This window comes from Glossina fuscipes, unplaced genomic scaffold (assembly GCF_014805625.2).
Source record: "Glossina fuscipes isolate IAEA_lab_2018 unplaced genomic scaffold, Yale_Gfus_2 1, whole genome shotgun sequence".
Lineage (NCBI taxonomy): Eukaryota > Metazoa > Arthropoda > Insecta > Diptera > Glossinidae > Glossina > Glossina fuscipes.
In genome coordinates, this window is record NW_023998415.1 from 21,962,604 (window position 1) to 21,978,652 (window position 16,049).

The 16,049-nt window shown below is 33.7% G+C and overlaps 2 protein-coding genes across 2 annotated transcripts; one reads left to right on the forward strand and one right to left on the reverse strand.

Moving 5' to 3' along the window:
* Positions 1 to 1,780: 1,780 nt before the first annotated feature.
* LOC119631929 (larval cuticle protein 65Ag1-like) lies at positions 1,781 to 2,139 on the forward strand. Its single transcript, XM_038024518.1, has one exon. It carries the CDS (start codon positions 1,808 to 1,810, stop codon positions 2,108 to 2,110), a length of 303 nt encoding a protein of 100 aa, XP_037880446.1. The 5' UTR covers positions 1,781 to 1,807; the 3' UTR covers positions 2,111 to 2,139.
* Positions 2,140 to 7,629: 5,490 nt separating this feature from the next.
* On the reverse strand, positions 7,630 to 8,447 carry LOC119631739 (endocuticle structural protein SgAbd-6-like). Its single transcript, XM_038024206.1, has 3 exons — positions 8,309 to 8,447; positions 8,081 to 8,196; positions 7,630 to 7,989 (listed from the first exon to the last, which is right to left on the reverse strand). Exons 1-3 carry the CDS (start codon positions 8,315 to 8,317, stop codon positions 7,803 to 7,805), a joined length of 312 nt encoding a protein of 103 aa, XP_037880134.1. The 5' UTR covers positions 8,318 to 8,447; the 3' UTR covers positions 7,630 to 7,802.
* Positions 8,448 to 16,049: the final 7,602 nt, after the last annotated feature.

The window sequence follows — 16,049 nt, forward strand, 5'->3', positions numbered from 1 at the left end:
TTTCAATACCCTACATCATCGTTTTCCTCTTAAAATATCAAACCTTGTTGACATGGAAAGACTTATTTTTCATTAGTATTACCTCCTTATAGGGGGATAATGCGAAAAACAGACCAATGTAGTCCAATTTAACTTAAAATACAATTTATATGTGACATTACTAGGCTGGCTAAAATACTAAAAATTCAATATCATTGCCATGTGAAAGTTTTTTTTTTTTTTTTTTTTTGTAAGAACGTCTGTGGCGAGAGACGGTTCAAGAGTATTCTAAAATATTTTTTGTATTATGTCTTTGGTTCGATGCAATTCACTTCTACTACGGTTCGTCACACATATTCGCGTTTATCACCAGGTTGAACACAATTTAATCGTTCTATTATAATCAAAGAATAAGAGATGAGCATGCTTCAAGTCCTTTTACATGTTGCTTACATCCGCACTCACTAAACATGCTGCTAAGCCTGCAAGTGGTGTAGGGTATAAATATTACAAGTTATGCGATAATGTATTTGAAAAGATTTTAAGTTCGCAAAAGCGCGAGTCAGCGCGAGTGAGTAGGGAAGTGAACGCACGATTATGCAAGGCAGCGTAACGGCTCTAGTTCTAACTAACTTGATTCCAATACCAAGCACATCGCAATTAAGTGAAAGTTTTCACTGAGAATTCACTGGATTTGTCTTGAACTTCTTCAATTGGAATCAAAAAGCTATCTGAACCAATGTTTGAATCTCACTTGAGACTTTTAAATAAATTTTTACGGCTATGCTGTGTGATTGCAGGAGAAATAAATTTACATTTACTACTGGCTGCGTTAACTACGATATCAAAACGTGGAGTGAACCTCAATTCGTGTTTTTCATATCCCAACAAGCAAACTAAGCAATTAAAGTGTAATAATTGGTCACCGAACTGTTTTCTAAAGCAAAAAAATTTTTCACCTGAATACCCTTAAAAAAGAAATTGTTTTAATTAATTATATGCAAAAATCTATCACAAAAAAAATGTTTGAATGAAAAAAAAAAAATGGAAAAAAAGTAACTGACGAGTTACTCTTACCATGGGCAAAGCACAATTCATTACTTTAGCTCCTGGCGAACTATTTATTTTATGGTACTTCTAGGTGGAGAAGTGGTGTCATGGAATGCTCAAAAGGCAGTCATCTTAAATCGGACACAAATTATATTCAACTTAATTCATTATAGTATAGAGGTAGGACCTTTTCGATGAATTTTTAATACTACCACCATTTCTAATTCAAGGTCTCCCTATGTCAAGACCAAAAAATAATCAAAGGTACAATGATATTACATAGAGCGTTGTGCAAAATGGCAAAGAAAACTTTGCTTACTTACTACAATTTTTATTTGTTATTGCGTTTATTCATCCCATTGATATCGGTTTACTGGTTGACTAGCATTGAGTTGACTTGGAAACTGCAATAGCTTTGATTTTTTTCATTAACATATTAAGAAATAAGTGATTTGATTCACAAAAAAAAAACCAACCAGTTCCAGTCTAACTTTTTGTTATCATCATTTTTTTTTATTTTTTTTTATTTTGGTAGATTATATACAAATTATAACAAAACTGTTTCATGATTCTTACTGCGATTTTATGCAAATTTCATCTTATGATTTTTCGGCAATGTTTAAAAAATTTTAAATTAAATGGCAATCAAATCAAATGAAATTTGCATTGAGTCGTTGGGAAGAACATTTTTGAAAGATATAAAAAGCGAAAGCTATCCGAATAGAAGCATTCATTCAGTTAAGTAAACTAATCGAAAAACATACACAAAAAACACAAAATGAAATTAGTTATTGTATTGGCCGCCCTCTGCGCTGTTGCTTTGGCTCGTCCCGACGTCGAGACCGTCCGTCAAGATTCCGAAGTATTGCCTGAACATTTCCATTTTGGCTATGAGACCAGTGACGGTTCAAAACACGATGCCGAAGGTCAATTAAAGAATGTCGGTTCTGATCAAGAATCCCTCGTCGTACACGGTTCCTATCAGTTCGTTGGTAAGGATGGTCAAACCTACACCGTTAACTATGTAGCCGACGAAAAAGGTTACCAACCACAAGGCGCTCACATACCTAGCGCTGCTTAAGTTTTTCTTCGCATAATCTGCAGCAAATACGGTTGATGCTCTTTAATATCTAACAGTCAGAATAATGTTTTCATTAATGATTTAATTAAAATATAAAACAAAATTTTTTTATACAAAAATTTTTCTTTTCTTTTTTATTAAACAATTGGTTCATTCGCTTCTTCTTCGTTCTATTAAGTAGTAAGTAAATGAATCGCGTCGTTGGATGTTTATGTTAATTACATCATTAAACGGGTTATATTATAGTCACTAAATAGTTGGTTGGCGCTTTTGATTGTTTGAATTTGAAAATTTTGTATTTCAGTCGTTTGGCCTGGTATGTATCAATTTAAAACGTGTAGATAAATGTACACACGCATGCGCAGCACAACGGAGCAGGTATTTAACTCAGGCACTAAAGTGTCAGCTACCGCTAAAAATGGAATCGTTTTCACGAGAAGTCCATTAATAAAATACTCTAATGGCTCTTATGGTTGACTATGTGACCTCAATGCTAAACTAGTTCTGCAGTCAACTATTTGTCAATTAGACTATTCTCATTATACCGGAAGAAACTTATTTATCATACACTACTTTACATGTGATGAAGACAACAATGTATAATTGTTGGCATGTCATAGCAAAAGCATATCAAATATTGTATCAAACGAAGGTGAGGAAGTGTAGAGTGTTTGATAGTTGACCTTGCTAGACTATAATATTTTAAATGTTCCTATTTATATTTTATACTTTATATATATGAATACACAGCCCTAGAAAGCTTTGCATCATTGCATTATACACATCGTCGAAGAATGAGGGTTGTATTCATTTTGCCAAAAAGGTTTGCAACATCCAGAAGGAAGCTTCGGAGACCCCACAAAGTATGTACATTCTTGATCAGCATCAAATTTTGTCCGCTTGTATGACATTCTCCTGACAGCAAAAATTAAACTACCGACTTCAAGTTTGGCAGAATTATGAGCCCAATCATTCGAAGGACACGCCCGCTGTACCACGTAAGCAGGGTACACTTTTGTTTTTGGAAAAGAATAAGACAGCGGTTTTTTGATCATTACTCATAAATTACCACAGATCAATCTACAAAATTTTGAAAATCTATTTTATGCTTGGTGCTGTAGTGCTCGTACTAAAATAAGTAAAATTGACCACGCCTACCCAATTGTATAGAATATGAAACTTTAGCTTTTATCTTTTCTGTGTATCATTGCTAGGATAACGGTGATGAGTATAAGAGATCCAGTCACGACCGAATACAATTTTCTTGCTTGTTGAAAATGCAGCGATCCTCAAGGTCGTAAAGATCAAAATTAAGAATAAATGTGTAGTTCAATGACTTTCTTCGATTCTTCTGCCAACATTTTACAATCCCAATGCTATAAGATTTCTGTACTATCTGAGCAGAATATTACGTTAGATAATTGACTAGCAACTCAATGGTCGTGGGTTCACACCTCAAATGCGGTAGAGCCGATTGCCTTAGATGATAGTGCTTTACGACATTAGTCTTGCAATTTACTTCTCTGGCTAAATTAATAATAAAGATTTGTGGCGTAATTTTCAAAGGGCTCCATTAAAGCTATCACAGCACAAAATCATTTATGGCAATGGTATCGTAAAATATAAGAAATTTTATCGTTTTTAAAGCTGAGCCTCAATCTCTCCCATTTGAGTGAGCTAGCTACAGCACTTTTTTTACAGTACCTAGACTCAGCTATCACCTTGTAATACTGTCGCAAAGTCTTGATATTATTTAGATTACGTAATTTTAAAGTTAAACGAAAGTTTGACAAATAAGTTGAATGGTTCAACGACCGAAAATTTCTTCAACGCCTTACTAGAGTATTTGTTTAACAGAAAAAAGGAAAACATTCCTCAACAAGGATAAGAACCATCTTTTCATTATCTTTTCAAAATCGGTACCAGGATAAGAGTGAAAAGATTCCAGTATATGGGATTGGATGTCATAATAACGATATTGAAGAATAAGTGATTTCGTGACGTAAAGATGAAAAAACTTTTTTATAAAATAATTTATGAAACGTAATAAATTTCGCTCGCTATTTACGATTAAAAACATTTTCAAATCTTTCTTCTTCTTGAATAAAACGTGGAGCTGAAGAATTGCAAAACAAATATAGACTTAATTAACGAGGTTGTGTGAAAAATAGTCGTTTTGACAATGAAACATTGCCGTTGGTCTTTTCCAAAATTCCAAATTTTAAGCTCAGTACAATCTGTTGAAAGATTTCTTTCAAATAAAATCAAGGTACAGCGTTTAAAAGAAATATTCATCTCAAGCTGTGACAGTTTTTGTATAGAAAGCCTTTCCAATCACATTGGAACCAAAAAGATGCCATGCTTCAAATCTCGAAGTTTCCCCGTTACCGTGACATCTTTCTATTCAAATGGATTATTCGAATAAGAAAACCGGTTTCATTTTATTATCTTAGATTTTTCTAGTTTTAGTTTTATTTATTGTTGCAACTTTCATCCAAAAATGTCGGCAAATGCATCTCATAGTCATAATCGTTGTTCTGAATTGCCGTTAGCGTCAAGACCCGTTAATTGCAAATACCACGTTATATATTATTTCCTTTTATAGAAAAATCAACTTTTTTGTACGCATTGCTTAACATGTAAGTGGATTAAGTGAATGTGGCCACTCGATCAGGAATCGTTCAAATGATTCAATTCTTACATAATCGAGATCGCACAGCAAGATTTTAAAATGTTTTCCAAGAAAGAGAGAGAGAGAGAGAGAGAGAGAGAGTGAGAGAGAGAGAGAGAGAGAATGAGCAAGTTGCGCCTCTAGCCACCATTATGAAGTATAACAGAATACACATCGCACACTTTAACACGAAATTTACATCACCCGTGTATTTGTCGCATATCTTATATTTAAAATTCAGCATACGAAAGTCGATAGATATTTTTGGATGTTATATATCGGCTTTTAATGATAGCATATAGAAAAAATACAATACACGTTTGCCTGGGACATGCCCATTTTTGCTGTTTTGATGCAAATTTGATCTCGTCCAAACCAAATGTTGCCGCAAATATCATTGGTTAAGAGTACAAGGTGTAAAATATTGTCGTGATCTGTTCACAAACACTCCCGCAATGCACAAGAAACTGAAACAAACTTCCCAAAAAGGCTAAAAATTTTTCCATATTTTCACTTCAATTTCGGATATATTTTAGCCAAAGCTTTAGTGTGTCAACCATAGTAATACATGATCGATTTGCTTGTATATTACATTAGATTCGTTAATGGTCTGTCCATAGTCCAAAGTATTGCTGATCGCTGAGGGATTCAGAATAGTGTAAGACAGTAGTGTTAGAAAAGCGTTGGACTGTTGAATTACATCGTTCTTGCAGAAGCCTGTATTGTTGAAAAAAAAAAATTTTTTCCTTATTTACTCCCAGGAATTATTGATAAAAGTATTGTATACGATATATGTATGCGGACAGGTGTAAAAACAGATATATGCCATGCTATATATGCTGAAGCGTGGTATTCTTTTCCATTTTCCTCCTATTATATCTTATGTTTATCATTCATTTACAAAATAGAAAGATTTCCGTATTTGAAAATGATTTTACAGTTACGTTAAGTATAAACAAAAATTGAAGAGATGTCCAGTTCAAAAATATCGCTTATTTTCACGTGGACAGTATAATATAAATGTATATATGAAAACCTAAAAATAAAGCGAAATAATGCGCTCGAAAGTAATCGGTTTTATAAAAATCAATTCAAATAGTCGATAGACGATACGGCCAGTATCGTTTTTAAGGAAAGCTTCCTTTTCTGTAGGCATGAGAGAGAATATCTGGAATATTATACCACACGCTTTGAACGTTTTCCCATAATTCTGTCTTATTGCTGCAGGAAGCATAACACTTTAGTCCACCACAAACCTTCCCAACAGAATTGAGGCCAAGAGAGTGACTTGGCCGCTCAATGACATCCAAGATGCATTCCAGGAACCGCACGTTCACCAAATTGAATGACTATTTGAAATTACTATCCTGCTGAAATATCCATTCCAGTAGTATGTTATCTTCGTCATGCGGTAGCATTGCAATCTCCAACAAGTTTTTACGTACAAATCTAGACATAATGTTTCCTCTGCGATGTGTTGGACTGAAATTCACCCAAGAAAAGTGCCCTTACGATTAGATTTCCTTCGCATTATTACCAAGCAAATTTATTTTTTGTTTCATCCTTCCAAAGTACATTTTTTCACTTTTTTGCGCTTTCTGGTTTGCACCAATTTGTATGGGCTAAAGCAAAGTCTTTCCTCTTCTCGGAATTAACTTTGTTGATTAAGGAAACTTTGCAAGCTATTCTTTCCGTTCGGTGGGCGCTTAGTAAAGATCGAAAAACCATTCGACGTGATGCAACATTTCTAATTTCATTGGAATTTGCTCTAGACGACTTGAAGGTATCTCGTTTTGATCTGCGCCTCCCAACACCTGTTTTAGGAAGTTTAAAGCCCTCCTGACAAAGTTATGTGACCGACCTAGTGATGTGGTGATACATTTACTTTACGTACGTTTTTCCTTGATTTTGAAGCTGATTGCCAAGGCATCCATCCATATACACGCAGTGTATCTATGCGCTACGTATATAAAAGGTAGATCAATAATTCGCGGGAGTAAGTAAGAAAAGGAAAATTCGATTTTATTCGCCAACATTGTCCTCTGAAACTGAGACTACGTAGCCATATCCATTTAACCATTCAACTCCCGGTAACCCAATCAGTTAAAGAAAACTTAAAAGGTATTAAGGTCGTTCCTTTCCCTATAGCCGCGCTACCGTGTGAACCTTGAACGTGGAGAAATAGTAATAATAGTAATAGCCATCTGTGATAGCATGAACAAGTTGTGTCGATATAATCTTCCCGTTTATTGGTAAATCCGTGGTAGCATAGATTGAGAGACATTCTGGAGAGTATTTCCAGTACAATCTCTGGAGACATCTATCCGCCACAATATTTAACTCGAAGATTATGACTTATTACAGCCGCAAATCCGTTTCACAATATAAATTAAAATTTGTTGAAAAAATAAATGTTCAAATAGTGATCTTCGTAACTAGCTCAAGTGTAATCTAACTTAAGCAACCCATTGTCACGCAGAAGCATTTGATATTCAATTTAAGATGATTGAAGTGAAAGCGAACGGACTGAGAAGATATATACAAAACCAATCAATCGAATTTATACGAATCAATAAAAATGTAACATTGATTATATAATTATATGATGGATGCCATACAATTGATACAAATGAGTGTAAAAGCCGTAATAGAAAGATGTTTTCGGCAAGTTTTGCTTATGTGCGATAATTATGTACATGAGCTTTCTATGATAAGGAACATTTTCAAGGAACCGTGCTGGAATGAAGAGTCATGCATAACAGCCGCGATTATTGAATCAACTTTGTTTTCATTTATGTAATACCTTGATTTCATTTCATTCAAATTAAAATTCACATTTCATTTCTCTTTAACACTGACTGAAAGCATTCACTTTTCAACTTATTTTTATTAAAAACTTTTTTCGATTTAAGATAGTATTTACATGGTTTATAACAAAACAATAAACATATTTTTAGATAAATTCAGGTAACTTGGTTTCAGTTTCTCTTGTTATTCTGCTTGAAAGATCTTACAACAGATTTATTTGGGCAGATGTGCTCCTTCAGGTTGGAAACCGTTCTCATCAGCTACAAAGTTCACTGTATAAGTTTGACCATCGGGAGCTACCCAAGACACGGAGCCACGTACCGACAACGATTCATTGTCAGTGCCAGCGTTATTAACAACAGCTTCTTCCGTACGAGTAGTACCGTCACTTAGCTTATAACTAAAATTTATAAAAATTAACCGTTAACCAAATGCGGCCCCATCCATTTTGTGCGTGTAGGCGGCATCATTTAGGGTTTGTGGAAACATACCTGAATTTGTAACCGCCAATGCCAATATTGTCAGCTTCATATTCCAAAACTTCAACATCTTTTTGAGGAGCAGCAATAGCGCAAGCAGCCAAAGCCAAAACACCAAAGACTAGCATCTAAAAAAAGAATGTTTGTTTATTTGTAAGTGAAATCCTTTTTTCTATTCTTTTTTCATGCTTCCAAATCACTGTACGACAGACACTACTACATTGCACTATTACTACGCACCAATTTCATTTTATAGGTTGTTTTTTTTTTCTTTTTTTTTTCGTTAAAGATGTTGAATTGTTTTGTAATTGTTTTGGTATTCGCTTCTAATCAGTTAACTGTATGAACTGACTGTTGAAGATCTTCTGCAAGAATAATGCTAATATTGCAAATCAGTTGCATTTTTATACGTTTACCAATGCAATTGAAAAACTGCATAAAAGTCATAAAAATTTCAATTTCGTTGACTAAAGTAACCCATCATCAACAGCGCTGTAATACAAGAATAGCAACAACCAGAATTGCTATTCGATTGCTGCTGCCATCGTATGCATCTTCAAAATCTCGTGCCATATCTGGCTATAGAGATTCATTAGAAATATTAAGTATTTTACCGAACCTTATTCAATATTGCGGAGCGTTTAGACCATTTGCACACGTATGCACACACATATATATATATATATATATATATTTCTTTACTCGTCGCTTGTAATGCATTACAAATAAGTTTGTGTTTAGATACAAGCCGCGTAAATAAATATTGGCGCTAAGCTAACATGTGCCGCTCGTATAAGCAAGTAACCTTTAAAATAATGATCATTCATACCATAAAAAATGCAGATGCTCTTACACATCTAAAAATGTACATATATAAGTGGTCACATAATCATATATATTAGCTTACAGAAAAAAACAAAAAAACAAAAAAAACTTGATTATCGGACGGTAAGTTGTTGTTATGTAGACCAAGAAGCATTCAATAAACGCACACTAAAAAATTGTGCACATAACACTGCTGTATATAATCTGTCACGAGTCGTAAAAAAGCGGAGTCGCCAGCATCTCACTACCAATAATAAACTTTCATGCAATGCTCATATCTTATACTGACACAGACACGTTTCAAGTGAAGCAAAAGCTTAATTCTCCTTTAATTTACTTCAATATATTTAAATATTTTATACGAAATTTTTTTAATGTTTTATTTCGCTTACGATGCACTTTATTACCCATGAAAACCAAGTACATTAAATATTATAACATTTGAATAAATACAAAATCATGCCAAACACGAGCTCATGCCGTTTAAATTGCAAATAAATAAATAAATAAACGCATGATTGGAATGCTGGCCGTAAATGCCAGATAGAAACAAGACAAAAGACACAAAGCCTGTTAAAAGTAAAGAAACTTGTAAAAAATTGATTTATTATCAACGCCGTTTAACCGTTGGTGACGACTTTTCAGCTTCATTCTCTTTGCCTATACGCTTACACCAAGTGTCCAAGAGCAGAAATATTATAAATACCATCGTTAAACTAAATTTCCTGTATATATACATATATGTATATAAACCAGAAAATGCTTCGAAGGTAATATGAAAAAAGACGAAGAAACATAAAAGAAAAAAAGGAAATAGATAAAGAAAATATATATATAGATATTGTATAATTTTGGATTTTTATTAAGAATGCCCCACAATGAACTTTAGTATTCAATAACGCGATTCGCTGTATGGTATGTCTTATCGAAATCGCATATCGTTAACATTCAACTGGTCAAAGTTGTCACCTTCAGGCCATCTACTTATACCGGTCACCTAAGTTAAATATCAAAAATTTGTTTCGTTTTCTGCGCACACGCTTGATCAATCTTTCATTAATGCACTAAAACTGACAACAGTTTTATACAAAATATTCATGTAACTCCTTATACTGACATGGTTTTTGGTACACTTCATCTTTGTTTTGTTTATAATTATGCCAGATCACTAGATCTTCTGCACATATTTGCAATTGAATTAAATTTATCTTATTCTCAATTTATTCGATTGAAATCAGCGGGTATTGCATAACCGACCACAATTTCAATCTTCTTTTATGTCTATGATTCCAACCTGGGAGGACTATGTATAGATGGGACGGCTCGATGAACATAACTGAGTCGATTCAGAGCTTTATGCTGAATCAAAAACGAATACCCTTTAATAACGGCATTACTCAGCAATATTCTCGCTTACACTTAGCTACTCCGATTACTTTGATATTCAATTCACTTTAGACCCTTTTGGGGGAACGCTTCTCGCAACTTAGTCTAACTTATTCGGCGGAAGGCAATTGCGCAATCACTGCGTACGCGTGAATAAATGCACGAATTAAATGTGGAAGTTGCTGAAATTGGCTAAGAAGGCAATAACTAAAACACGAACAGCTTTTCCGTGCCATCTCGATCTAAATTTTGCCATAAATGTTTATCGATCAATTTCAAAATTATTTTTCATACTTAAAATTAATATTAATCTAGTGCGGAAAATATGAGCACTCTCTCGGTGCAGCGTGGTGATCACCCTTGACACCCTTGAAAGAAGATAAAGGACTCTGATGTTACAGAGACTTGTAACGGGAACAATTAGATTTCGCGCATCTTTCACGAATTACATAATGCTTCAGTAATATAGTTTTTCCTTTCACGCAGTGATAAGCGCAAATGAGCGCCCGCAGGTTCTTCTTTCTGCTATATATGTACGTACACATGAACCGGAATTTGGTATAAAAAATAATAAAAAATGATTGCATGAAACTGCTTAAAAAAATATTTTATTCGAAATATTGCCCAGTACTTTTCCCAGCTATCTTGCTCTTTTGAGACAAACTATTGATCGAACCATTTTCATAGATTTGTCGTGAAATGTAACCGCATGTTCCATCGTTGCACACAAGTAGCAATCGCAGGAACTCGAGGGACTTGGTGAGTAAGCCGCATGGACTAGCACTTCTAGCACAGTTGGGTGTTTTTAATATATCGCGAACCAGTTTTGCTATGTGGTTGGACGAACGGGTGTCATTTAAAAAGATTATCTTATGTTACCTTTTTTATACCCACAGTCGAAGGGTGAGGTATATATTCATACTATTAAAACGTTTACAAAGTCCAGAAGGATGCTTGAGGAATCCACACTTAGTGAATATTCGTGATTAGCATCAAATTGTCAATTGATTTAAGCATGTTCTTCCGTCTGTCCGTCTGCATATAGTCTGTTGTAAACGTTCTCCTGGCTGCAAATACAAAGCTATCCGACTTCAAATTTGACAGAACCATTGGAAGTTCTTTCACGCAGCCTGACGTTGAAAATGATTCAAATCAGTCGAAGGACACACGTACAGCACTTGGTCTGTTTTTCAAAAGGAGTAAAAAATTGATTGTTTGATTATTACTTACAAACGATAGTTGATAAATGTACAAAAATTTTCTGTCGCCGATGTTGCAGCACCTGCACAACAATAGAAAGCCTACCCGATATTATTGTTTATCAAAAAAAATTTTTTTAAGGCGCAAGAACAAGCTTTAAAAACCCCACAAAGTATATAAATTCTTGGCCAGTTTCAAATTTGGAATGCACCTAAATATGTCCGTTTTTGCGTCTGTTCAACTGTCTATCTGTGTAGTATTTGGGGTAAACATTCCCGGATTAGCGAAAATGATGATTTCGCCTACGAATTTTTCCAAGAACACGCCTACGAAGCCCTCACGCCGTTGCGACAAAAATTTTTATTTTGTGAATAGAGAAAAGCGACCTCGCCCTGAAAAACTCAAAATAGATCCACTTCTCATCCCTGATTAAGATACCATACGAAAAACGTTTTTTGTTTTAAGGAAAAATGCTGTCGGCAAATGCTCTTTATTTACCAAACTTAAGTTCAAGGTATGAACAAAAAAACGTAACTTGATTCGTATATGGCCCCCTACACGTGGTGTTAAGAACATTTATGAGCAAATGCCAATTTCATATTTACATGTCAAGTAAACTTAATGAACTTCTTTCTAAAGATATGAATATCAATAAAATATCGATGCCAGGGTACCAGGATGCCTCAACATTTTTCTTATTAACTGGCTGGCAGGCAATTCCTTGTCTCTTAAGCAGTATTCGCCTTACTATGAACTGGTAAGAACTATTTCGAATTTCAGCCGTGCAAATACTACGTACTCTTTAGGCGAAAGGTAATTCGTAATGGCCGAGAACTTTTTAAGGCCAAATCAACCTCCGAAACGTATTTATTGCCATGTCTAAGCAATAAAGTAATTGTCTAGCAATTCATAGTCCAAGGCTCCATATTTAAAGCGACCTTTAAATAGTAGTGCAATGTTACTGACAATTATAATTGCATTATAAAATACTTGATGACATAAGCTTACTATATAAAAACGCCTCTTATGCTTGCGGAATCGTTACAATCAAAATGTGCCCGACTATAATGACGATAAATATCTTTTTGAAATATTTTGAAATACTCGCAGTTGAGAACTTTCACCTTAGTTTACTCTAACATTTTACCACTTTAGGTTAAATAAATTATAATAATCGTAATAATGATAAACATGTGCATTATATTTTTAATCGAAGAAATGTTTTACAAAATATTTGTAAAAAAAATTCCCTTAAAATAGCTATTGCGAATACGTAAAGTTAATGAAGGTTAACAGAGGACCCTTGCGTAAACAACAATTATTGCTTAGAGATAGGTATGCAAAACATGTTGAATTTTTTTTTTTTTTTTTTTTTTTTATCATTTGTTTGTGGTATTTAGCAGATTAGGCGGTGAAACTAATTAAGACGTCCTATAAGTACATGCTTGACGTTTGCATTCACATGATACGTTAGCGTTGAAAAACACGTTGAAATATTGCTATTCAAAGACAAACATGTCACATCACCTTATAACACACACATATACACAACGTCAGGTGCATTCTTATAATTAGAATGAACACTTATAGCGCAACTAAAGATGTGAAAGAAGTTTGAATTGAGAAAAATTTATTCTTGGTGTTGCGTTTATTGTTTTGAAGGACTGAAATCAGTGTTCGATGAGTTTCTGTTCTTTCAACTTTTGATTTGATCGCAAGAAATCATATTTTCGTTATGCAACATTTTCTTTTATTTCCGCGAAGCCCAGAAGTTCGACAAAACTTACAAGTAGACATGAGAAGAAGCAGCACATGTGAAAACTCATTTACAGAGCTCTGGAAAGCTTGAGAAAGTATTCGTTTCTTTAAACCTCTCTCTAAGCACTTGGTTAACCACTATATATATTTATTGTTAGCAACTGAAGAAAGCGAATAAATAAATGAAAAACAAATAAGAACATTGGTCGGGCAAGGTCGACTTTTAAATAAACTATATCGCTTCGCCTAAGACAGATATTCACGCGTTTTGGTAATAATACGCCAAAAGTTACACATTATTTACGTGCAAAGGCATAACTTCCCATGAAAGCCCGCATACTGCAATAATCCTTATTTGCGATGGTATCCATGATATGAACCTACGTAATACAAATTCAGTAAAGTCAATCTTTTGTCAATTTACTATAATAAAATAAAGTTTCACCGTGAAGTAGTCACAATTAGGCTAATTTACCATATAAAAATGTAGCTTTCGGGCAATTAGGAACGATTATACACGAAGAGGAACTCGAAAAATTAACCTTACCGAACCAAATCTTTCATGTCAGCTTAGAATGCCGAATTATTATTATTCAACGACTTTTATCGAGAAATTTTAAAAATTTGCATTTTTTCCCATATAATGATAAGGCTTTATATAGGGGGTGATCGGAAAAGTGGACCAATTGAAATCATTTTTAATAGCGTTTGTTGTGCCAAAGCATGCCAGTGTACCAAGTTTCATAAAATACCTCAAACAAAGGGATGCGTAGGTGGAATACAAATACACATGGACAGACGCACAGATAAACAGACAAGCTTAGACCGATTTCGAAAGTGATCCTCAAATGGTGTAGGGTACACAAATATAGAGACACAACAAGTATAAGTGAATTTTTTAACTTGTTAATGCAAAATTCGGCCCCAATAACTAACAATTTCTCCATTTTCCGCATACTCAGTATACATCCGCGCTTTGTAAGAACACAAATTAAAGCGCCCCACGCTCCATGAAACTTCTGTTGGGAAATGCTAAGCACACAATAACTTCAAGATCATATACCATATTTATCTGATTCGTACAATTCATACTCGAGACTGTTTAGGACCAGCTTAAGTGATATTTAGCTATGTAGCTCACTTAATTTATCCTTTATTTAATTAAGATTAAAATCAATTTGGATTACAAATGGACTTTCTTTGTCGATCCCTTGAAATATTACTTCCATTATGTATGTTCCAGAAAGCAATTTTTAGGTCAGTTGTAAAACAATTCGTATCTTCGTTTACATTTTATAATGTTTCTGTACGAATGGTATGAAAAAATATTACAACTTGTGATGATCTTCTCAGCAAACTCTTAGTAATTTACTTCTCAATTTAGACTAAGATTTGAGTACATATAAGGCCAAGTTGGTCAGTGCCGTTTTTGTCCACGATCTCGTACAGCTTTTTCTTCATAGACAGGAAGCCAGCCCATAACGCCTAATTTCAGCGGGAGCGCCTTTTATGAAAGAAAAGTCAAGATCAACTTAATATTCTACGTAGGATCATCTGGAATTACCTCACTGACATATCCGTAAATGGAAATAATGGTCGCTTTCGTATATTTATGAACGATGACAGGTGTCCGAGATTCGTTTAAAAACGAGTATATCACAATTGCTTGAAGACTTTTTCATTTAATTGCCAAAATTTAATAAAAATCAATAGAAAGCAACAAAGGTTTATGATCTCCATCAACGAAGTTACCTTTCATGCTAATTTTGTTGACGATACTCGTAAGCCGATACAGTGCAAGTAAATATATTATCTGTGCGTTTTTAACGTAGATAAGGTAACATCATCAGCAACGTTGATGATGCGCTTCGATTTCTTAAAATTCAAAAGTTAACATACCCTTGACATTCAGTAAAACTTAAGTTTTAATATTAAAAAAAAAGAAAAAAAATTAAAATAAAACAGAAAAGAAAAGACACACAAATAACATAAATAAATAACTTTATTATCGATTGAAAGAAATAAATGAATTTTCCTTCTTACATATTAGGGTTTATTAAATTAAATAATTTTAAACTGTTTATACGTTAATCGCTTTATGGATAAGCATTTTCATTTCGATTATTTTACATTGGCGTTAATCGCTGACCTTTTTATTTATATTTTAATTTTTTTTTTTTTTATTTTTTTTGCAATTTAATACTTTTTTCTCATTTATATTGTTCTTTATATGTATATGAATAGTATATTATTTCCATAAACTTTTCATTTAATTTCTATATCTTCTTCTTCCTCTTCTTTATAGATGTCTTCAATTTTTTTCGTTTCATTTTGAACATTCGTTTTCTTTTGCCGTCTAGTTAACATTTACGCATTCAAGGTCGACGCGTGTTTAACTCACACTTGCGTGCTGTCTGCCGCCACAGCCCAAAATAATAATACAATCAGTGCTATGAAGTGTGTCTCGGGGCATCACAGAAACATGTTTTTATTACCAACTTTTAACTGGTCTTCAGATGAGCTGTTTAGTTGTTTGCTTGTTTGGTTGGATTGGTCTCTTTTTTTGTTTTCTCATTAACTTGATTATTTATTTTTTGACTAAAATTTTTTTTTCGGATAAAATCATTGCTTTAATGTTCAATAAAAAAACAATTTCTTTTTTTTTTATTGTTTACATTTTTTTTTTTTTTTTGGTAAATATTATCTTTTTATGAAACCCTGTCGGATGGATTTAGATGTGTAAACCTAAGAAGAGAGTGTACCAAAATGTACTGATGAGCTCGATATTATATAATTTGTTTTTTTTTTTATA